The sequence below is a fragment of the Pan troglodytes genome, chromosome 14, assembly GCF_028858775.2.
Source record: "Pan troglodytes isolate AG18354 chromosome 14, NHGRI_mPanTro3-v2.0_pri, whole genome shotgun sequence".
In the NCBI taxonomy this organism is placed as follows: Eukaryota; Metazoa; Chordata; class Mammalia; order Primates; family Hominidae; genus Pan; species Pan troglodytes.
This window is the reverse complement of record NC_072412.2, coordinates 24,416,809-24,440,060: the sequence shown is the minus strand read 5'-3', so window position 1 is coordinate 24,440,060 and position 23,252 is coordinate 24,416,809. Positions and strand designations below refer to the sequence as shown.

Sequence of the window (23,252 nt, the reverse complement as noted above, 5' to 3'; positions counted from 1 at the left end):
AAAGGAAATGCTCATTGGAGCATTTCAGATTTCAGATTTTCAGATTAGGGATGTCAATTGATAAGTATAATGCAAATATACCAAAATCTTTAAAAATCCAAAATTTGAAATACTTCTAGTCCCAAACATTTTGGATAAAGGGTTCTCAACTTGTAATATTACAGTTAGCTTTTATTCCTTATTCTCTGTTTAAATGTTATTATTAGATCATTTTTAGTAACTTGTCACAGGCGCATTAATATAAGTCATCATGGTGCTAAATCTTAGCCGTAAGGTCTATATATGTGTGTGTGTGTGTGTGTGTGTGTGTGTGTGTGTATTTGTTCTCTATGTAGTTTTAATTTCCATTGACAACTGCTTCTCTCATTGTTTTTCAAGCTTTTCTTGATTATTTAAATGCATTTAATTTTGCAGGTGAACTTTAGATTTAAGATGTACAATTAATATTAACATATAATGTAATAATTACATAATATATGTGTATTATATAAATAATCATCCCTCACTACAAAACAAAGCAGATTGGAATTTTTAAACTGAAATTTATGTTGAATTTTTAGATTAATTTGGGATTAATGGATCTCTTGCATGATTAGGAGCCTATGATCTTTTATTCTCCAGAAAAGTTTTCTATAAATATTTTAATAGGAGTGGTATTAAGAAAAAGTAGGCATTTTTAGTAGCAAACAAAATATTATTGGTAGTAGGTGAGAACGATAAGCATATGTTTAAAATACCATCAAGTATTGAGTTTATAGTAGGACTTTTTATTCATTCATTTAGTAAACTCTTATTGTGATAAAGGAGGTATCAGGGATGACATCCATATTTCTGGCTTGGGCATTCACATTTAGAAAATTAAAGTTGAAGTGTGTGATATATAACATTTGCAAGCTTTTTGATTTGAGGAGGGCAATTATAATGTTCCAGGTACTGTGTTAGGTGCTGGAGATGTAATGTTGATCAACTCTGCACCATGCCACCCCCAAGGTCCTCAGCCACCCTCCTGTGCTCATGGGCACCCAAAGTTTCAGCCTCAGAAGCAGTTTCCAGAGGGGCCAAGGCAGCTAGGGGCTGGTGTGTCAGTACCGCCCCAAGCACATGCACACCCAGCTAGATCACGACAGTATCTGGGCTCGGCTATTGGGACATGTCCACAACTTTGCTCTACCACAGAACAGGCAATGGGGGTTGGGAGAGGCCAGGGAGTGAGAGCAGGCACTTCCGAACCTGCAGGGGGAGGGGGTTTCCTAGGCCCCCAAGAGCACAGGGATGCCTGGGTCCAGAGCCATGGCTGGGCGGCTGCAGCTGTGCCCAGGAGTGTGGCTCCTGCCCTGCCAACTCGGTAGGGTATGGGGCTTCCACTGGGATCACCTGTTCCCAGGTCTTGCCTGCTCTGCAGAGCGCGCAACCCTGGCTGCACCTCCCCCACTGCAGCTGGCATCCTCACAGTGGCCATCACTATGAAGGAAAAGTATAGCTTGATCTGCAGGAAGAAAAGGGAGGGGGCCTAACTTACTTGGAAAGAGTTGTGGGGCATGTCAGGCTACGCTTTTGGTGATATTATGAGTTTTGAGCAAAGACCAGAAATGTGTCTAGAAGTTCTTAGATGAAGCGGTAGTGTTAACAATATTCCAGTTAGTGGGAGCATCTGACCATGTGTAAAGGAGCTCGGTGCATTTGAGGAGCCAAAAGAAGGCTGTTGTCCCTAGAACATAGTCAGTGATCGGGAGAGGGACTGGAAATGACTAGATTCCCTTCCTTTTCTTAATCTGCTTTTCAATGTTCACTACTGTGTTGTAGAAAATGGATCAGAGGGTCAGGGGTAGGTATGGAGAGAGCATTTAGGAGGTTGTTTGTTTATAGTAGTTCAGGTGAGAAACAGTGGGGACATTACAACTAGGGATGTGACAGTAGAGATAGAGAGAAGTGGATGGGTTACAGAAACGTGTAGGAGATGCAGTTCCCAGGGTCTGATAACGTCTTGAGTATGTGGAGTGATGGAGGAGGGATCAGAGTGACACCCATATTTCTGACTTGGGTATTCAGTCATTTTAAAAACGTGAAGTTTGAGTGAGTATGTAACATTTGCAACTTTTTTTGAGGAAGACATTCTTAAACTTATGCATTCTAGAAGAGAATATTTAGTGCTTTCCATGTTGATGACCTGGATGTTTTTTCATGCTGTAGATATTACACCACCATATTGCCTCAGTAGAGAAACTTGCTTTGACTACTTCTGGATGCCCCCTTGTGATACAGTGCAAGAACTTCAGAACTGTGCATTTCATTGTTCCCAGAGAAAGAGATTGCCATGATATTTACAACTCTTTGCTACAACTGTCAAAACAAGGTATTGTTCTTAGAGACCAAAGCTTACATGCTCAATTTGAGATGGGTTATCTAAGATACTTTATTTAATGTTTTATTATTGTTATTTTATCCTTTTTTACTCTGACAGTCAGGTTCTTGTGTACTCTATCTCCCCCATATTGGCCTGAAAGTAATTAGAAACTATTGATCTGATATAAGAATGGTGTAATCAGAAGGGGTAATGGTAAGGAAAAAGTAAAGCATTTATAGTACAGACTTACAAAACCACAGGTTTATATTAATCTTTTAAGTCTATTGATGGCAAGTAGCACAACGTATTTTTTAAGTGGGTATTTCACAATCAAAGAGAATGACTTGGAAGTTGATATTACGGAATGATAAAAGGAAGGTCAAGGTCCTTTGGTGGCAGTGGGACTAAAATATTTAATAGATTTGAGTGGGAGATACAGAAGATAAGCAGAGAAACAAGAGAGGGTGAATTCTATTTTAGTAGAAGTAAGGTTGAGAGGGATAGCAGTCCTAAAGAAGAACCTTTTTTTTTTTTTGAGATGGAATCTTACTCTCTCGCCCAGACTGGAGTGCAGTGGCACAATCTCAGCTCACTGCAACCTCCGCCTCCCAGGTTCAAGCAGTTCCCTGCCTCAGCTTCCTGAGTAGCTGGGATTACAGGCAGCCACCACCACACCCGGCTAATTTTTGTATTTTTAGTAGAGACGGCGTTTCACCATCTTGGCCAGGCTGGTCTTGAACTCCTGACCTTGTGATCCACCCTCCTCGGCCTCCCAAAGTGTTGGGATTGCAGGCATGAGCCACTAAAGAAGAATCTTATCGCTACTTATGCCCTGTGGATCTGGTGACTTCCTTCCCCAAACATGACTTGAATTATATGTCGGACTGGATTTTGGTTGAGCAATCTGGATTGCTGCCTGCAAGAGTGGTCTCAGAGCAGGTCTTTGTTCATTCTTCTCTCTGAGCACATCAGCCTGTAACATCCTATTGTCTCAAATTAAGCCAGAGTTTATAGTAAGGATGATTCTGAAGCACCCCAAGAGCTCTGTGCAACAGTTGCCATTTTTAGTCAACAGTGTCCTATAGGGATGTATAATGCAGTTTCATGTTCTGTATCTGTCTCTAGCTTCTCATTATAACATTAGTCTATTTTACATCTCATTTGGGAAAGTGATTAGTAGGAAATGTCTATTAGTGTCTTTATAATTTTACTTTTAAGAAAAATACTGCAATAGAGGATTTAACGTGTAAGTCTAACTATTCTGACCGTATTTATTAGCTTTACTTTTGTTGATGACAAATCCAATCTCAGATTGATATGTGTGCTTTTTAGGTATAATCATTTGCATACTGAACATCAAATGTATTCAGGTATTAGCCATCTCTTTGAAGATTGTAAAGAGAAAAATGAAGGAAGAAAACTGAAAAATTACATTTATTTGTAGTGTATAAGTCTTATAAATTGCACTTAACATTTAAAATTTTGTATTCTATAGCAAAATATGAAGATCTCTATGCATTTTCTTATAATCCCAAACGAAATGATTCAGAACGACTACAAGGCTGGCAGCTCATTGATCTCGCTGAGGAATATAAGAGGATGGGAGTGCCAAATTCACACTGGCAGTTGTCTGATGCCAACCGGGACTACAAGGTACCTTAACAACATTTTGGAGAAATTCAGAAAGTGTTAGTACCAGAGGGTTAGAGAGTGTCAGCGTAGCAAGTTGTCTGTGTACTGAAATGTGCTGTTCTTGCATTTAATAAGGTTTAAAGGTTTTTAAAGTGGTTTTGAACTAAGAGTACAATGGTTATGTTTTGTTTGATATTTACAGATTTGTGAAACTTACCCCAGAGAACTTTATGTTCCCCGGATAGCAAGCAAACCAATCATTGTTGGTAGTTCCAAGTTCCGGAGCAAGGGAAGATTCCCAGTTCTTTCCTACTATCATCAAGATAAGGAGGTAGGATGCTTTTCTTTTGATTTTAGAAATAAAGTATAACTCATCTTCAGGTTTAAGTATCTAAAATAACACTTTTTTTTTTTTTTTTGAGATAGGGTCTCGCTCTGTTGCCGAAGCTGGAGTGCAGTGGCACCATCTTGGCTCACTGCAACCTCCACCTCTCGGTTCAAGCAGTTCTTGTGCCTCAGCCTCCTGAGCACCTGGGACTGCAGGCGCGTGCCACCATGCCTGGCTAATTTTAGTAGAGACGAGGTTTTGCCACGTTGACCAGGCTGGTCTTGAACTCCTGACCTCAAGTGATCCACCTGCCTTAACCTCCCAAAATACTGGGATTACAGGTGTGAGCCACTGTGCCTGGATCAAGAACACTATTTTTTACATTAAAAGATTGCTAATGGGGAAGCACTGGCTTTTTGTTTAATTACGTTTTTGCAAATTTAAAACAAAACTACTCAAATACAGAAATTTTCATACTTCTTGTCATCTTTTCTTGACCCTCCCTTCCTTCCAGCAGTGACTTGAAAATAATAGAATTAGTTAACAGATAGGATCCTCTTTCTTTCCTGTGGTTCTCTTTTGATTCTGCTTGTGTTTGGGAAAACCAGATAGTTTTGATAAGACAACCGCTGAGACAAGGGAGAGAACCAAGGGCATTTCAGGGTCCCATTTTAATAGTAAGCTCAAATCAAAAGGATTTTGCAACATGAAACACTGGAGGAGGCATCTTTATAGTGAGATGCTGTAATAAGGGTTGCTTATATTAGTAAAACTTACCTTTGTAGCCTACTAATAGAAGGCCAAGAGGTACTGTATGTTAAATGGTTTACATGTATGTCTTCCTAACTTTGTAAGGTAGGCCTTACTAATTACCTGTAACTTTCAAGTGGGGAAACTGACATTCAAAGAGGGTAAATTACTTCCTTGTCTCACAGCAAGTAAGTTGAGGAATTCTGTGCCATTTCTGACTCCCAGTCCGTTGGGACCTGATTTTGTTTTCTCTGAGAACTTTTAGAATCCTCTTTTTCCCCAGTGTTCTGAAATTTCTTTTTTTTTTTTTTTTTTGAGATGGAGTTTCTCTCGTTGCCCAGGCTGGAGTTCAATGGTGTGATCTCAGCTCACAGCAACCTCCACCTCCCGGGTTCAAGCGATTCTCCTGCCCCAGCCTCCTGAGTAGCTGGGACTACAGGCGCCTGCCACCACGCCCAGCCAATTTTTGTATTTCTAGTAGAGACAGGGTTTTACCGTGTTGGCTAGTCTGGTCTTGAACTCCTGACGTCAAGTGATCCACCTGCCTTGGCCTCCCGAAGTGCTAAGATTACAGGCGTGAGCCACTGCGCCCTGCTTGTTCTGAAATTTCACAGTAATGTCTTTTTAAATCTCATCCAGAAACTCAGGTCTCAATTTTGGAAATTTGCTTCTCTATTTCTTTGATAATTTCCTCTGTTCTATTAATTTTCTTTGTCCTTTTTATTTATTAGTTGACAATTGGGCTTTGTAGAATAAACTACTTTTTTAAAAAACTTTCTCCTTTATTTTTCATTTTTTTTTTTGGATTTTCTGGAAGATTTCCTCAACCTCATCTCCAGTCTGTGTCTTAGATCCTTTTTTTGCTGTGGTGTTTTTAATATCTGAGAGCTTTTCCTATTTTCTGAAATTTTTAAAGATAGTTTTCTATTCTTGGATGTGATGTTTTAGTTCTTTGAGGATGTTAAAGATTTAAAAAAATAATTCTCATGCTTCCCACATTAGTTATTGTTTTGCTCAGAGTTCCATTTTTTTCTGTTTATTTAGTGTTTTTGTCTTTCATGTCTTTCAAATACCTGTTTCTTGGCTGAGTTCTCATATTCAAGCTGTTTTGAAGTTTGTGTGCAGGAATGGTTTGTATCTTGGGATTCTTTCTTTGTTTTCTTTTTTCTTCTTTGAGACAAGGTCTCGCTTTGTTTCCCAGGCTGGAGTGCAGTGGCACAATCTCGGCTCACTGCAACCTCCGCCTCCTGGGTTCCAGTGATTCTCCTGCCTCAGACTCCCGAGTAGCTGGGATTACAGGCATGTGCCACTACGCCTGGCTAATTTTTATATTTTTAGTAGAGATTGGGTTTCACCATTTGGCCAGGATGGTCTCGAACTCCTGACCTCAGGTGATCCACCAGCCTCGGCCTCCCAAAGTGCTGGGATTGCAGGTGTGAGCCACCGTGCCTGGCTTTGGGATTCTTTCTGTTGTATAAGTTGGTTTCCTTAAAGAACAAACCTCTAATTTTGGTCCCAATGTGTATAGTAAGTCTGGCCATGATCCAAGGGTGAGAAGAGTGATGTCAGGATTTCACATTTTGTTATGTAGACTTTACTTAATGCTCCTAGTCTTTGTGAGTATAGGGCTTCACCGCTGCCCACAGCTGTGTCTATTGTCTATAGAGTCTTCAGGTTCATCCTTATCATGGAATAAACTTTGTCTTCAAGGTAAGGGAGAATCTGGTGGTCTTAGCTAGTTCTCGTACAGGCATTCAAGCAGTTCTCCTTTTTTTCAGTTATATACCTGCTCAAGCCTTCAGAGGTTTTGAGCCTTTTGAGATTTTGCTGCACAAAATACCTTGCTTCTTATTGACTTAAGGGAGTTAGCAGCTTTCTTTGTCCTGTAAAATTGGTTATCACTTGCTAGTCAGCTATCATCTCCCCAAATTTCATTGACATCTCTATGTCTTTTTTCCCATTCTCTTTGTCCCTGTGGTTTTATGCATTTTAACTTTCTTTATTCGAACCTGACTTGGATTTTGGGAAGGAGCAGAGGCAAAGGGGTAAGGGTTTAGACAGAAGTTTCTAATCTGCTTTTCACAACTAAATCACAGAGAGGTTAAATGGTTATGGCCTCTCTTGACACAGCCATATGTGTAAACATTGTTTATTGGAAAGTTGGGCTGAAAATAGTTATTCTGTGAACAACTTAACAAATCAGAAAGTAGGTCTGAAAAGAATTTAATAAGGCAATGTTCATTTTCTACTGTTTTATCATATTTTCGTGGTTTTATTTTGTGAGTTTAAAATATGCAATTGTGTGAATTTGCATGTATTTTTGTTTTCCATTGGAGAAAAAGTATATGGATCTAAATCTTTTAAATCTTTTTTTAGGACTTTAAACAATAGTAGGCTGGGCATGATGGCTTATGCCTATAAGCCCAGCATGCTGGGAGGTGAGGTGGGCAGATCGCTTGAGCCCAGGAGTTGACAACCAGCCTGGGCAACATGGCAAAAACCCATCTTAACAAAAAATACAAAAATTAGTCAGGCGTGGTGGTGTGTTCCTGTAGTCCCAGCTACTCTGGAGGCTGAGTTGGAAGGATTGCTTGAGCCCAGGAGGTCAAGGCTGCAATGAGCTGTGATCACGCCACTGCATTCCAAACTGGGTGACAGAGCAAGACCTTGTCTCAAAAACCAACCAGCCAAACAAAAAACAGTAAATAATGAATCCAACCACTCACTACTTATAGATAATTCTTGCTCTATTCGATTGACTGTATTTTAACTCAAATTTGAATTGAAGGTCATTTTTCTCATTTTATATTAAGATTGCCGATTTCTAATTAGAGATCTTAAAACCTTTAGAAAGTAAAAGTTCCAATGTTGCTACTTAAAAATTCTTGTTCTATTTTTATTGACTAATCTTTTACTTGAACTTCAGTTGGAAGGATCCTGTAATCTAAATGGAGCGCAGAATGAAGATAACAGTAGGTTACTTAACAGAGAATTGACTGGGTGTTATTTCTTAGGACCCAGGTTTCTTCATCAAACTAGATAAGGAGGTATTTAGTTTTCTTATGAGAATAGAATATTGGGAAAACTTAGGAATGTCAAAATATTGAAATAGAATTTAATTCAAAGAGGATCTTAAAGTTAATGCCTCCTAATTGTCATATTTGATTTTAACACTTTTGGCTTTTTTTTCTTGTAAGCATCTTTAAAGACACATTTTAGAGATCTTTGCGTAATCTCTTTTCTGTCCTTTAAAAAATAGGCTGCCATTTGTCGATGTAGTCAACCACTCTCTGGATTCAGTGCCAGGTGCCTGGAGGATGAACATTTGCTTCAAGCCATTAGTAAAGCCAATCCAGTCAATCGCTATATGTACGTCATGGATACCAGGCCAAAAGTATGTATTTTAAATACAGTACAGTCTGCTAGTTTAATTATTTTTATTACTTTACTTAATGAGAGTTAATAAACTTGCCCATATTTAAAATATCTGAATCCTAGTTTTAAATTAACTAAGGCTAATGATACTAAGGAAATCAATCCTCTATTTAAAGGATACCAATTTAGAAAACCAATTTCTGAGTAACTCATGGTGATTTCTTATACTTCTGATATATATAAATTCAGGAAAGCTGAATTGTATATTGAGAACTCTTGCTAGTATACAAGTCTTATGTTATTGTGAAGAAATAATAAAATGTGTGTTATGAAAAATAAATTGTTACTATTCTTTTTTTTTTTTTTTTTTAAAGACAGAGTTGCACTCTGTCACCCTGGAGTGCAGTGGTGTGATCTCGGCTCACTGCAACCTCTGCCTCCCAGTTCAAGCAATTCTCCTGCTTCAGCCTCCTGAGTAGCTGGTATTACAGGCACTTACCACCATGCCTGGCTAATTTTTTGTATTTTTAGTAGAGATGGGGTTTCATCATGTTGACCAGGCTGGTCTCGAACTCCTGGCCTCAAGTGATCCGCCCACCTCAGTTGGCCTCCCAAAGTGTTGGGATTACAGGCATGAGCCACTGCGCCCAGCCTAAATTCTTATTATTCTTTTTTGAAGAATTTTCAATTGACAAAACATTTTTATGTTAAAATAATGGATTTTAGCTTGAAATTTTCAAGAAAATAAGGAAAACAGTTAACTTAGGAAACATTGAACTAGAGAATTTTAAATAGTGAACAGGAATTTGGGTTATCTTAGGCATCTTGTGTGCTATGGGGCCAAATTTTTATCATTGGGACAAATTTCAGAGTCCCTTCTTCTTTTTATTAACATAGTTAAACAACCAATTCATATAGGATCCTGAAACTAAAATAATTAAAATTCTCAGTGGTAATAGCTAACGTTACTTTTAATTTTTGTTATAGCGTCGCATGCAGAGCTGGTGGGCTACACAAAAGGACATTGGCAGAATTATAGTGAGGATTTCTTCAAAAATCCGGAATGATGGGAAAATAAGAGAAAGCAATGAGAAAAAGCGAGTGAGCAATATAGAACGCAAGTGGTTTTTAGGCAGCTTTGTGAAAGGAACGGTCACTATTTTAGAAGTGATTCTCATCATTATGCAATTTCACAAAAGATAATTTAGAAACCAGAAGAAGAGATTAATTTGAGTAAATTGCACTTTGGGAGGCCACGGCGGGTGGATCACCTGAGGTCAGGAATTTGAGACCAGTCTGACCAACATGGAGAAACGCTGTCTGTACTAAAAATACATAATTAGCCGGGCATGGTGGTGAATGCCTGTAATCCCAGCTACTCGGGAGGCTGAGGCAGGAGAATCACTTGAACCTGGGAGGCGGAGGTTGTGGTGAGCCGAGATCACGCCATGGCACTCCAGCCTGGGCAACAAGAGCGAAACTCCGTCTCAAAAAAAAAAAAAAAAAAAAAAAAGAATTATCTGGCTGGACATGGTGGCTCACACCTGTAATCCCAGCACTTTGGAAGGCTAAGGTGGGTGGATCACCTGAGGTCAGGAGTTTGAGACCAGCCTGGCCAACATGGCAAAACCCCGTCTCTACTAAAAATACAAAAAATTAGCTGGGTGCGATGGCAGGCACCTGTAATCCCAGCTACTTGGGAGGCTGAGACAGGAGAATTGCTTGAACCCAGGAGGCAGAGGTTGCAGTGAGCCGAGATTGTGCCATTGCACTCCAGACTGGGTGACAAAAAAAAAAATTAATAATTATTTAAAAATAGAAATTGATAACTTGATAATCTTTTATTAAAAATAAAAGACTTTATTAGGAGTTGAGAGTGTTGGTGATATCTCATAAGAAAAATTCTGGAACACTTTTGATAATATTAGATATAAAAGGCGATTGTAGACTTTTTGAAGATGAGGTCTGATACAGTGATTTTCAGGACCTCATAGCTCTTATTTGTATAATTATCTTCTTCACAGAAAATATATCATTCTTTGATTGTTTTACTAGTTAAATGTAACTCAAGTAGTAATAATGTGGAAGCATTTTTTAACATCTAACTGTAGATTTTACTTTAGGTACCGAATAACTAGTGAGTCAGTAGGATACAATTTAACTGTACTTGTTACCAAACTGAGGTCCAATCCACAAAATGAAGAGCTCCTTTTCTTCTAATTTAGGCTTCGTTTTATCCACGTTCATAAGAATTTTTAATAAATTGTGTTAACATACTATATGAAATCCTAGCCTGGAAGAATTAAGCATGACAAATCCTAAGGGACCGCTGACAACATTTTGATCTAATAGCTAAAGACCATGGGCATATGAGCAATCTGTTTTTTCCTGGAGACCAGTTTATTTTTGGCCCAATTCTCAGAGATGTATCAGGATAGCCGATTATATGCCATATTATATGATGTATGGGCCGCCAATAATCTCTCATATAATCTCCCTCAAGTAATCTGAAGCATATTTCAGATCTGATTTTCAGGTCCCTATGGCTCTCAGAATGATCAATGCTCTAGGCTTGTTCTGAAGTAAACTCATAGGTTCATTCTGTAAAAGAAAAGTCCCCCAGCCAGCTCTGCTCAACTGAATCATTTAGAAATTATATAGGAGACATTTCTTTCTTTTTAATTTTAAAATATTACAAACATATGGAAACTGCCTAAAATATAAATGAATTGGTTTCATGAACTTATGGGAACTTTGACCTTTCCATTATATAGCAATCGTATTACTTTATTATCTCCTTCATTACTATTTAATAATGTGGCATTTTTACTTACTAAAAGATGAATGGTAGCTTATTCAGTTTTGATGAGTTCCTTTAAACTGCCTCCTAGCTAAAATACTGCTTATTTAATATTTTCATGACATTTTGGTAAATTAAAAAAGTAATTTGTCTCTAAATTTCTAAAACTTTTAATTTTAGCTGAATGCAATGGCCAACAGAGCAGCTGGAAAAGGTTATGAAAATGAAGACAACTATTCCAATATTAGATTTCAGTTTGTTGGAATTGAAAATATTCATGTCATGAGGTCCAGCCTTCAGAAATTATTGGAAGGTATATTATTGCTTACTTTTTTAGACACCCTTGTCCAAAAGAAATCTAATGCTAGTCACATGTAATTTAGAATTTCCCAGTGGTCACATTTTAAAAAGTAAAAAGAAACAAGTGAAATTAATTTTAATAATATCCTTACTTAATATATTATAAACATTATTTTAACATGTAGTCAATATAAAAAAATCAGTAATGAGATATTTTTCTTTTCATCAACTCTTAGAAATCAGGCATGTATTTTACACTTACTACACATCTGAGTTTGGACAAGCCATATTTCAAATGTTTAGTAGCCATATTTGGTTAGTGGCTGCTGTATTAGACAGTACAATTCTAATGGTTTTGCAAAAAAATTGTTATTAGATAGATATTCTTGAGTAGTCAGTACAATAAATACTAATTTATAGTAATGTTCATTTAAATATTCCAGTCATAGTATAGAATTTAAAAAATTAAAATATAAGATTATTTTTAGTTAGATGCTTTTGCTACAATGTTTTTTAAGAGATTGGAGCATTTTTGTAAGCACGGGAATAATAGAAAAATATATCCAAGAATCAGTTATTGAGCTTTTAATAGCATCTTTTCATTTATAGAGTCTTGCCTGTTTATTTTGTCTTCTTTCTTCATTCACTTATCTAGAGAGATCTTGAAAAAAGAAATGCAGAAACTCTAGCCATATTCTAATTGAAATATTTTTATACCTCTTTCAGTCAATGGCACTAAAGGGCTTTCTGTCAATGATTTCTACTCCGGTTTGGAGAGCTCGGGATGGCTTCGCCATATCAAAGCTGTTATGGATGCTGCAATCTTCTTGGCCAAAGTAATACTTTATCTTTCATATTTGGTCTTGGGGTCTATAATGATTGGGAAGGAGTAGATGTATTCTGTTGGGGACTGGTATCTATTCATCAGATAACTTTTATTATTTTTTACCTCTTTAATGAGCTTCACTTTATTTTCAGCCTTAAAAATATCATGTAGCACTTAATGTAGAAACTTAAAAAGATGCTCCTAAATACTTTGAAGTGGCATTTTTTCTTTGTTTTTTTTTTGTTTGTTTGCTTGTGTTTTTGTTGTTACCGTATTTTGTTGTGTATTTTGGAAATTATGCTGTGACATTATCATTGCAGGCATAGCACTTCCTTGTAACACAATACCTGCTAGTATGGTTTTCAAGTAGAACTTATTGGTTTACCTTAAAGTACGCTAGAATGTATGTGATCTTTCTTTTCAGGCAATAACAGTTGAAAATGCAAGTGTGTTGGTGCATTGTTCCGATGGTTGGGATAGGACTTCCCAGGTTTGTTCCCTGGGTTCTCTTTTATTGGATTCCTACTACAGGACAATCAAAGGATTCATGGTAAGGATTTATTTGGTTAGACCAATGATTCTTAAGTAGGAGTAATTTTATGTTCCTCCAGAGGACATTTGGCAATGTTGTATGACAGTTTTACACTAAAGGAAATGATGAGACTGGCATCCGTGGGAGTGGCCAGGGATATTGCTAACTAAACATTTTATAATGCACAAAATTTTTGCTGGGGGTTCAGCCTCACAGCAAAGACTGATCTGGCCTGTAATGTCAGTACTGTCGAGGTTGAGAAACCTTGAATTAGACTTATTTCCATTTGTGCTAACACTGACAATAAGCTTTAGATTTAAATAATTTTTTTTCCTAAAATGTTGCAATGGAAATATTCAGTATTTTCTCCCTCATTTTTATCTAACAAATGTAAATAATGTAATAAAACAATGCACAAATAAGAGTACTTAAAATTAAATTCTGAAGGAAACCTTCTATTTAAAACACCTGCATTAGTAAGTGTAATAACATATTAGGCATGTTTTACATCTGAAGATAAAATTTCTAGTTGAATAGATTTTCTCCTTTGTGAAGATAAAGACCTAGTTCCTTTTTTTTTGTTTCTTTGCTTTTAAAGGTATGATCAGATTTTTATTTGCTTGCTTTTAAACGTGTGAGCAGATTAACTTATGTTTTCAAAATTTACATCTTAACTCATGGTAAATTAAATGAAGAGATGTTAGAAAATTTTCATTAGTTTAGAATTATTAAATACAGTGCCATCTTAAAGCAAAGGAAGATTTAAAATCACCAGTCCCTTTTCAGCACCGCTATTTTTTGCTGCTAACATACTGACTCTGGGACAGGCCAAGCGGGAGTGCTGCTAATAAGAAAATAATGCTCAGCTTACCTTGAGAGTGTACGATAAGGAATATTTTCTTTGCCATGTTTGGCTTTAATTATTTGTTAGACATCCAAATGAAATCATGTAATAAATGGGGATGATGTGAGAGCTTCCCAGGCAATAGGAACAGTGTAAACCAAAGCATAACCTCTTTGGGTGACTGCAGGTAATGTGTGATGGTGGAGTTCAGAGTGAGTATTAGAATAGTAGGGGGCTTGGAGGCAGAGGAATAGAGTGGGGTCAGGGCCTGAGAAACAGAAGGCTGGAATGGGGCTTTGCCCTCTTTGGATAATGGGAGCTATTAAAGAGTTTTAAACAAGCAAACAGTAACTTGATTAGATGTGCTTTTTAAAAAGGTGGCTTGGTATCTTGAAGGCCAAAGGGAGTGGGAATGGAGGCTAGGAGGCCAGTGTAGACACTATTATGATAACTTATGAGACAAAAGTTTTTAATTTTACCGAACTAAAATAGTAACACACAAGTGAAGGGGGAGGTGATGGGTTCCAGGGATGTTTAGAGAGTAGAGTCAGTGGCTGGGCGCAGTGGCTCACGCCTGTAATCCCAGCACTTTGGGAGGCCAAGGCGGGTGGATCATGAGGTCAGGAATTCGAGACCAGCCTGGCCAATATGGTGAAACCCTGTCTCTGCTAAAAATACAAAAATTAGCCGGGCATGGTGATGTGTACCTATAATCCCAGCTACTCAGGAGGCTGAGGCAGAAGAATTACTTGAACCCAGGAGGCGGAGGTTGCAGTGAGCCAAGATTGCGCCACTGCACTCCAGCCTGGGCAACAGAGTGAGACTCTGTCTCAAAAAAAAAGAAAGTAGAGTCAGGAAGAATTGATCATGGATTGGATGTGGGATAGAAGAGAGGAGTCTTCCTCTGGGATGATTTCCAAGTTTCTGAATTAGATGCCAGGATGGATGGTGCTGCTCTCTGGCTCTTCACTGAGATAAGCCAAAGAATACATTTAGTGAGAAAGATATTGAGTTATGCTTTAAACATGGTTTTGTAGAAGAATGGCAGAGAGACCAGAATAAAATCTGTGGCTCCAGCCAAAAGGTCACTTGGCCAAGGTCACACAAAGTGGTGAAGCTGGGATTGGAGCCTGTGCCTGAGCTCCAGCGACTACATCCTCAGCCACATCAGTGTATAGCCTTCTGCGGAAAGCAGAGGCTTGAGACAAAATCAGAGAAGCTAAAACCAGCAGTTTTGACACTATGAAAAGAATGTGCTTGGTGACTGTATAGTTAAGTGATAAAGTGTACTAAATACTACAAATATGTGTTTAGATTAGACTGAAAAAGTTAGAAATCTGTTTTTACAGTGGAGTGGGTAAGTAGAGAAGCTGTGGCAAGGAAAACATAAAGTCAGTCCATTCAAGAGGATAGATGTTAACACTTGGATCTGAACATGAACTCAAGTAAGATGATTTGATTAAAATAATTGGTCTTTTTATCATTAGTTTTTTTTTCTTCAAAAAAGTAGTATATAAATAATATAAAAAATGTACAAGTAAGCCAAAAGTTTTAAAATATCCACCTCAGTCTACCATCTAGAGTTATCCTTTGTTAGCAGTTTTGGTTTACATTTTTCTAGCCTTTTTCCTATGATATATCATCTTCATACATACAAAAACTTAAATGTAATACTGCTTTATAACATGTACTTTTCACTTAAAATGTAATAAATTCAACGGGAATAATTTCAGTCACGAAACTACTCTATTTCTTTTTATGCATTTTTATTCTTCTTTAACCCCACCTCGAATCAAGGTTTTGGCATTCTTTTGCCTGTGGTTTTTTGTGCTGTTTTGTTTATAAGTTAAAAGTGTACAGTAAATACTGTTTTTAAACTAATAAGATTTAATCCAGCCTAAACAAAATAATTGAAAGTAGTCAGAAAGTGAATTTTACTTTTTCTCATTAAGGTTTTAATAGAAAAGGATTGGATCTCTTTTGGACATAAATTTTCAGAGAGGTGAGTCACAGTTACACAGTCATATATTTTATAAAATTAGTAAACCAAGTTTAGAATGCCAAAATGTTTCTGTTCCTTATGAACTCACATGCGTGATGGGAGGTAAGAGTGTCATGGTTTTTACTGTATTTTACGTAAAGACATTTAATTTTTTTCTGTAATTTCTTTCAATTCTAGTACGCTTGTTAATTTTCATGACTATTTATTACCTTCCTTTTGGGCTGCATTTTATTTAGAGATGGTAACAGATCCTTTAAAGCTGTGGTTTAAAAACTCATAAATGGTTTCAATAAAAATTCTAGTTTTGCGTGCTAATGTAACAGTGCTTTAGGAATATTTTTGTATGTTTAAGATTAACAATACCTGAACAATGGACTCTTTCAGAGGTGTTTTTAAAAGCTTGTACTTTCTGTGGGGTTAGGTGTGGCCAGTTGGATGGTGACCCAAAGGAAGTCTCACCAGTGTTTACTCAGTTCTTGGAATGTGTGTGGCATTTGACCGAACAGTTTCCACAAGCCTTTGAATTCAGTGAAGCATTTCTTCTTCAGATCCATGAGCATATTCATTCATGCCAGTTTGGAAACTTCCTTGGAAATTGTCAGAAGGAAAGAGAAGAGCTCAAGTAAGATGATTCAATTAAAAGAGTCTCCTTTTCCCCCTACTTAGCCGAGCTCTAACAAAAATCATGTTTGAAACTTAATAAAATATCTGGACAATTTGAAAGTTTATTGTAAAGATTTTATTTTTTGTATTTCTAAAGCTGAGTACCCTTCTAATATTCCCCCACCTTTCAGCTAATAGTAAAAGCACATTATAAAATGTGTTTTGAAGTGTAGCATACATACAGAAAAGTACATAGAGCGTTAAGTGTGAAGCTCAGTAAATCTTACCTAACTCACACACCTATGTAACCAGCACCCAGAATATGAAATGTTGTCAACACCCTGGAAAGTCTCCTCATGCTTCTTTTCGGTCTGCATTTATATATTTTAGAACAGAGAAATCCTTATGCTGTTTAATTTCCCAGAATGTATCAGTCGCTAGTTTTAAAGTGTAAAATATTTTAAACTGTTGGTTTGTTTTAAGATAGGATGGAGCCTTATAGCTCTCCCCACATTTCTAAACAGACAGTTCTTTGGGGAAAATAAATCTAGCTATGTTGGCTGCAGCGTGTCCATCCTTGAGTAGGGTCTCAGAAAAGCCCTGAGACACTACTTGACTTGACCCTAGTTCATGTTATTTCCTGACCAGTCTTCGGGGATAGGGGTTTTTGCCTAAATTTTGCTGTAAGGAAGATCTCTGGAGTAGGTCTTAGAGGTCCTATGTATATTGTTTTAGGTTGGGCTTCTGAGTTTGGATTTCTTTATTGCCTCTTACAGTAGGCAATAAAGAGCACTTAACAGACTTTTGAACATCCAAGGGACATATTAAGGAAGCTAAGTCTGGTAGTATTTGAAGATAGCCACATGCTCACACTCCCAACAGAGTTAACAGCAGAACTGAGAGCATGTGGAAAATTCTAAAAATGCGTAAAGGGAATAAAAAGTGAATAGAGAATGGTGGAGATGAACAATCAAAGAACATTGAGGCTTTAGCTCTATGTTACAGTGATTCAAAATAGTTTATTATAATTTGGAGCACAGAGGTAACTCTTTTCCTGGAGTACAGAGCTATTTTAGGAAAAACTATTCTTAATTAGTGCCAAACATTCTCAAAAATGGAAAGATGGAAGTAAAAGTAGATATTTCCTAGTAGTTTTTCTCCAAGACACACCTATGGGTCATCTTAGGAGTTATGGAAAAATCAGGAGATTTTCCACTTTCCCCCTGGATACCTACATTATGTTTACTTGGTAAATGTCCAGTCTAAAACCATTCTTATCTTTGCCCAGCTACTCTTAGATTTGCAAAATAATTGGCTTTTAAAATTCTTGCATAACATCCTGATTTTGCCTGTTCCCTTTTTGTACCCACTCACACTTACGTGTGCTCCTGCCCTATGATACTCGCCACTACAGCCCAGACGTGGGGTTAAGAGAAGGCCAGACAGAAAGATGCATTAGTGTCTTGTTCTATGTGTATGTTTGTGGTGATTTGAAGTAGGTGGAACAGAGACCAAGTTTTTGAAATTGTGTGAGTTGAGAGGAATCCCTTAAAATATATGGTTGTGAGAGAAAATGTTATACCTGTGTTGTGTTCAAGAAACATGACTTTATTACCTAATTATGAATGAAAAAGGAGAATAGAGATAATACAGAATTCTGAGACAAGGTTAGACTGTGAATACAAGAAAAAACTAAAATTTAAATCTGCTTTGGAAGCCATCGCCTGATTTATAAAAATGAATATTACCATTACTACTTTGCATCTATAGGAAAGATCTGTGTGTTTTTCTCATTATATTAAGGTTGAAGGAGAAGACTTATTCCCTGTGGCCATTTCTTTTGGAAGACCAAAAGAAGTACTTAAATCCTCTCTACAGTTCCGAATCTCACAGATTTACAGTTTTGGAGCCAAATACAGTATCTTTCAATTTTAAGTAAGTTGACATCATTGGAGTATTTATACTTGAATTTTCTCAAACACAATTTATTGAAACTTTTTTTTGTCATAAAGGTTTTGGAGGAACATGTACCATCAATTTGATCGAACACTGCATCCTAGGCAGTCTGTATTTAATATAATTATGAATATGAATGAGCAAAATAAACAATTAGAGAAAGATATTAAAGACCTAGAATCTGTAAGTATTCTGAAGTATCTAATATATTTGGAATGTGAAATTAGCTTACGATTAGACTAATATTTGTATTGTTGGTGTAAATCAGCACATAAACTTCTGAAGTAAGCAGTTTCTTCAAAATCAGGTCAACCCTACTTTGATTGAATACGTTAGTTCGAATCACTTTCTTTGTATTTTAAAATACATTAAAATACCAGAAGTATATAGCATAATGTATAGATAAACATAATAACTATCTGTGTACCCACCAGCTAGCTTTTGTGGGATTTTAACATTTACTATATATGCCTCAGATCTTTCTTGTTCTTGTTTTAAGAAATAAAACATAGGCTGGGCGCAGTGGCTCACGCCTGTAATCCCAGCACTTTGGGAGGCCGAGGCGGGTGGATCACCAGGTCAGGAGAGTTTGAGACCAGCCTGGTCAGCACAGTGAAACCCCATCTCTACTAAAAAAATAACAAAAAAGTAGCCGGGCATGGTGGCGCATGCCTGTAATCCCAGCTACTTGGGAGGCTGAAGCAGGAGAATTGCTTGAACCTGGGAGGCGGAGGTTGCAGTGAGCCAAGATCATGCCTCTGCACTCCAGCCTGGGTGACAGAGCGAGACTCCATCTCAAAACAAAAACAAACAAAAAAAAGAAATAAAACATAGATCTATTTGAAGACCCTCTATACTCTTACCCAGTCTTCACCCATGTATCACAATTTATAATACTGTTTTTCTTGACTTAAAATATTTTTACTGTGTATTGAAAAAATACCAAAGACTATCTATAATGTTTGTATGAGTCGTAAAGGGAAACAGACAATGTATAGGCCAATATACCCTTCACTCTGCTTAAGAAACTGATGTTTTAAAACTATATAAAAGTTACCATACTGTTTATGTGCTTCATTTTGCTCAACAGTGTTTTGACATTTATCCATGTTGATACATGTAGCTTTTATTCATCTTTTTATTAGTAACTACTATATAACTTTATATTATATGAATATATCACAGTCTATCCATTCAGCTATGGATGAATATTTAAATTGTTTTCAGTTTTGGATTTCCATGATTACAAATGAAGTTAAATGACTTTCCATATTTGTTGGCCATTTGGTTTTCCTTTTCTGTGAATGGACTGTTCAAACCTTTGCTCATTTTTCTGTTGGCATATTTGCCTTTTTCTTATTGATTTATAAGAGTTGTTTATATGCCAGGCACTAATTCTTTGTTAGTTATATGTATTACAAATGGTTTTGTCCAGCCTATTGTCTTTTCCACTTTATTTATGGTATGCTATATATAGATGTTTTGAATTTTCATGTCAAATTGCTCAATGTTTTATGCTTTCTGTGTGTGTCTTGTTTAACAAATCCCTCTCTACCCTAAGACTTTCCTATAATCTTTTTTCTGCCATCCTATATAAGCAAAAAGGATCAGTAAGTATATATATATTTTTTAAATCCTAGACAGTTATAACAGTACGACTGTCTCATCTACCTCTCAGGCAGGAGTCTCCCTTAGTCATCTTTTAGATAAAGAGGTAATGACTGCTTGAGTAAATTGTAGAAGGATATGGTCAAGAGAGGCAAGTCCAGGATAATAGGTAATACAAGATTATCGGGACAGTCCAAGAATTTGGAGAGCATGATACTCTGCCACAGGACACTTTAAAAATCTTCTGTTAAAAAAATAAAGTTCTGTTGTGTTTAAAGTATGTTATTTTTACCTAACAAACCACTGTAGGAAAACCATGTAAGAAAAACTCTTTATAGTCAGTGAGCCCTTTAGCTACACAAGTTTGTTTGTTGTGTTTTCAGGGTGAATGTTTCATACACATTTCTTTTATTATAAATGTTTACCTGTTATGCTTTCTAGGTAATATATGTCCATTTTAAGTGTGGAAGCCTAGTGATCGCCTGCAGTCAAGTCTTGCTGGATTGTTTGTTTAATAAATATAAAAACTAACAATTTTCCACAGCAAAAAATTGTACACAATTAGGATTTTCAACCATGTCATATGCATTAAATGTTTCTAATTTTTTGAGATTTAGTTTTGCATTATACATACAGAGAACATATTTTGCAAAAGCATGTTTTCTTTTTTCATGTAACTTATTGTGGTTTATGCAATTAGTAATTTTCTTTTCAAATTTGTGTTTGTTCTAGAAAATTAAACAACGCAAAAATAAGCAAACAGATGGCATCCTCACCAAGGAATTGTTACATTCAGTTCATCCTGAATCACCTAACCTCAAAACTTCCCTGTGTTTTAAAGAGCAGACTCTGCTACCCGTAAATGATGCTCTTCGAACTATAGAGGGCAGCAGCCCGGCAGATAATCGTTATAGTGAATATGCAGAAGAGTTTTCTAAATCAGAACCTGCTGTGGTCAGCTTAGAGTATGGTGTGGCAAGAATGACTTGTTAGACTCATAGAGTTTTTTCTGCAATGATTGCAGTACAAGAAAAGGATTATTGTGAGGATGGTCTGTAAGCATAACCAAAAGGAATTTGTCTAATAACAATTTTAGGGTTTAACAGTAGGCTAATAGTTGAAGGAAGGATAATAACTGCCCTTGTGAGAGAAATAAGTCATTTTAATTGCATTTCCAGCAAGGAATGACATTCAGTTCTGTAAGAAATGAGTGGTATTTGATGTATTTACTCAAAACACAATTTGCACTGTACACTAGTGAATTGACATTTATGATTTATGTTAATTCAGCCAAACATAAATAACCTTCCTTAAGTACAATTTAACTTCAAGAAAACAAAATTTGACAACATAGTTTCTTAATAAATGATATGGCATGTACTTTCAATTATGTAGCTTTGTAACTATGAATATTTACATATTTTGCCTTTTAGTGATATTTAATGTTAAAGTGCCATGAAAAATATTTCTAAGAAAGCCTTAAATTCCCAGTGGATTCTTTACCCTTAAGTTTTACAGCCTACAACAAGATTTTTTGTTTTGTTTTTCTTCTGGTCAGCCTTGTTTTGTTCGTAAAGAATTGTGCTCTCATTACTGCTGGGGTTGCATGCTACAATACTTCTATATAAACACTTGTAGAAGTACACTGTTCACGTTTAGCCTGCCCCACTTTTGTATTCAAAATTAATGAAACTGAAGGTTTATTCTGATCATAATTTGTTTAGTGCTACATTTGATAATTTATTATTTACAGCTTAGACAGAATATTGATTTTTTGAATACGTATAAGCACATTTGACTGTCTTTTATATATGGATTACTGCATTCCATTGATTCTTATTTTGTGGTTGGCTTTATTTCTTTCACAACTGTGTAAGTTTAAAGAGCTAAAGCTCTAAAACTGTTCTGAGAAACAATGAATAGTACATGTATATGTATATTTTTAAACTGCCTTATTGCTCAATGAGTTGCTGTTCCTGGAGTATCTAACTTTCAGTTTACTCAAAAACTTTTGGGTAAATAAAAAAGGGAAGTACAGATAGTTTAGGTTGTGCATGGTTGCATGAATTTTGAAGTCATTTCTATGTGGAGCATTATTTTTCTTCTTGTTAAATATAGAAAAAAAAAGAGATTCTAGTACAAAGTTACTGTTTAACAAAAGCAACATAAACTCTGGGAAAGATTTCATTTTGCCATGTTATATTTACTGTTTATTCTGTGTACTAGTACATATCTTTAAATTACCAAAAAACAAGAAACAAAACATAAAAACCCCAAAACTATCACTTGGAATTAGCAATATCACCCAACTGGCTTTAAAATTGAAAATTTAAATAACATGGTGGCATGAAGTACAATTCGAGTATTAGGCAATTTGCATAGTGTTCCTCATGCTACTTTCTGTTACACCTCTATTATATTAGTTTTGAATATAAACATCTTTTTCAGACCAAAAAAAACTTTATTGTATGAGAGCTTATCTTATCCTGTTTATTTTTCCAATGCTTTTCTGTAATACATTATGTAATTTAAAAAATTTTCCTTTTTAAACAGCAACAGAAATGCACTATAAAATATAGTATGTGATTAACCAATCCTGCTTCCATATTTAAGCACTGGGAATGGAAACTTAATCTCTGTGACTACAAAGGGAAGTTTTTGTGCCTTGGTGTTCCAGTCACTGATTGTGGTTTTAGAATCTTCTGTGGCTTACTTCTTGTATTCAACTCTGGTTTATTATCTTAATCTTCAACTTCAGACATATATTTGTGTGTTTATATGCTCACAGGTGGACTGAGAAATCAGTTACATCTTAAGTGACCTACAGGGTATATGTTGGCAAAAGCAGACTGTGTATATGTCTTATAAAGTTGGATTTATGTTCAGTGTGTTTGGAAGTGTATAGCATGTAAATTATTTCATATATTATTTAAAGGTAATTAAATGTTCACATTTTACTTTGAATGTTTTTCTTCTGGATAAAACAAGTGGAATCAAGTTGTAGTTGTTTTTTTTTTCTTCTCACCTAGGCAAGTAGACTTGCCCATTACATTAACATAACAGCATAAGGTTTGAGGAGTTTATTTTCCAAAAGTTTGTTGATAAATAATACCTGTTTCATACAAAAATAATTTCCAGAATATTTAAAATAGGTATAGTGGGCTAAAAGGCCCATCAGATGTAGGTAATAATGTCATTAAGTTTTCATTTTGTTCCTGTCACTTGCTTATGTCACAATCACTATTTTTTTGTGCCCTTGCCAACTTGATGGAAGGCAGGGTCCATTGAGTACAAACATTCGAGGTGAAATGTCTCTCCAAAGGCAGATCTGGATGTAAATATGAGGAAGAAA

The 23,252-nt window shown here is 36.3% G+C and overlaps 1 protein-coding gene across 4 annotated transcripts in view; it reads left to right on the top strand.

Annotated features, from left to right (window-relative positions):
* MTMR6 (myotubularin related protein 6) overlaps nt 1–22,897 on the top strand; it is a 40,589-nt gene extending 17,692 nt beyond the window's left edge. Inside the window, exons 3-15 of one of the 4 annotated variants that reach the window (XM_016925078.4) lie at nt 2,191–2,353; nt 3,840–3,997; nt 4,179–4,307; nt 8,314–8,448; nt 9,417–9,530; nt 11,410–11,542; nt 12,256–12,365; nt 12,780–12,905; nt 15,684–15,733; nt 16,155–16,355; nt 18,140–18,271; nt 18,349–18,475; nt 20,633–22,897. In XM_016925078.4, coding sequence (XP_016780567.3) covers nt 2,191–2,353; nt 3,840–3,997; nt 4,179–4,307; nt 8,314–8,448; nt 9,417–9,530; nt 11,410–11,542; nt 12,256–12,365; nt 12,780–12,905; nt 15,684–15,733; nt 16,155–16,355; nt 18,140–18,271; nt 18,349–18,475; nt 20,633–20,893 — 1,839 coding nt within the window. In that variant the 3' untranslated portion in view covers nt 20,894–22,897. The remainder of the gene's footprint in view (nt 1–2,190; nt 2,354–3,839; nt 3,998–4,178; nt 4,308–8,313; nt 8,449–9,416; nt 9,531–11,409; nt 11,543–12,255; nt 12,366–12,779; nt 12,906–15,683; nt 15,734–16,154; nt 16,356–18,139; nt 18,272–18,348; nt 18,476–20,632) is intronic. The other 3 variants (XM_024348481.3, XM_024348482.3, XM_054665119.2) reach the window with 3 other exon arrangements.
* Nucleotides 22,898–23,252: the final 355 nt, after the last annotated feature.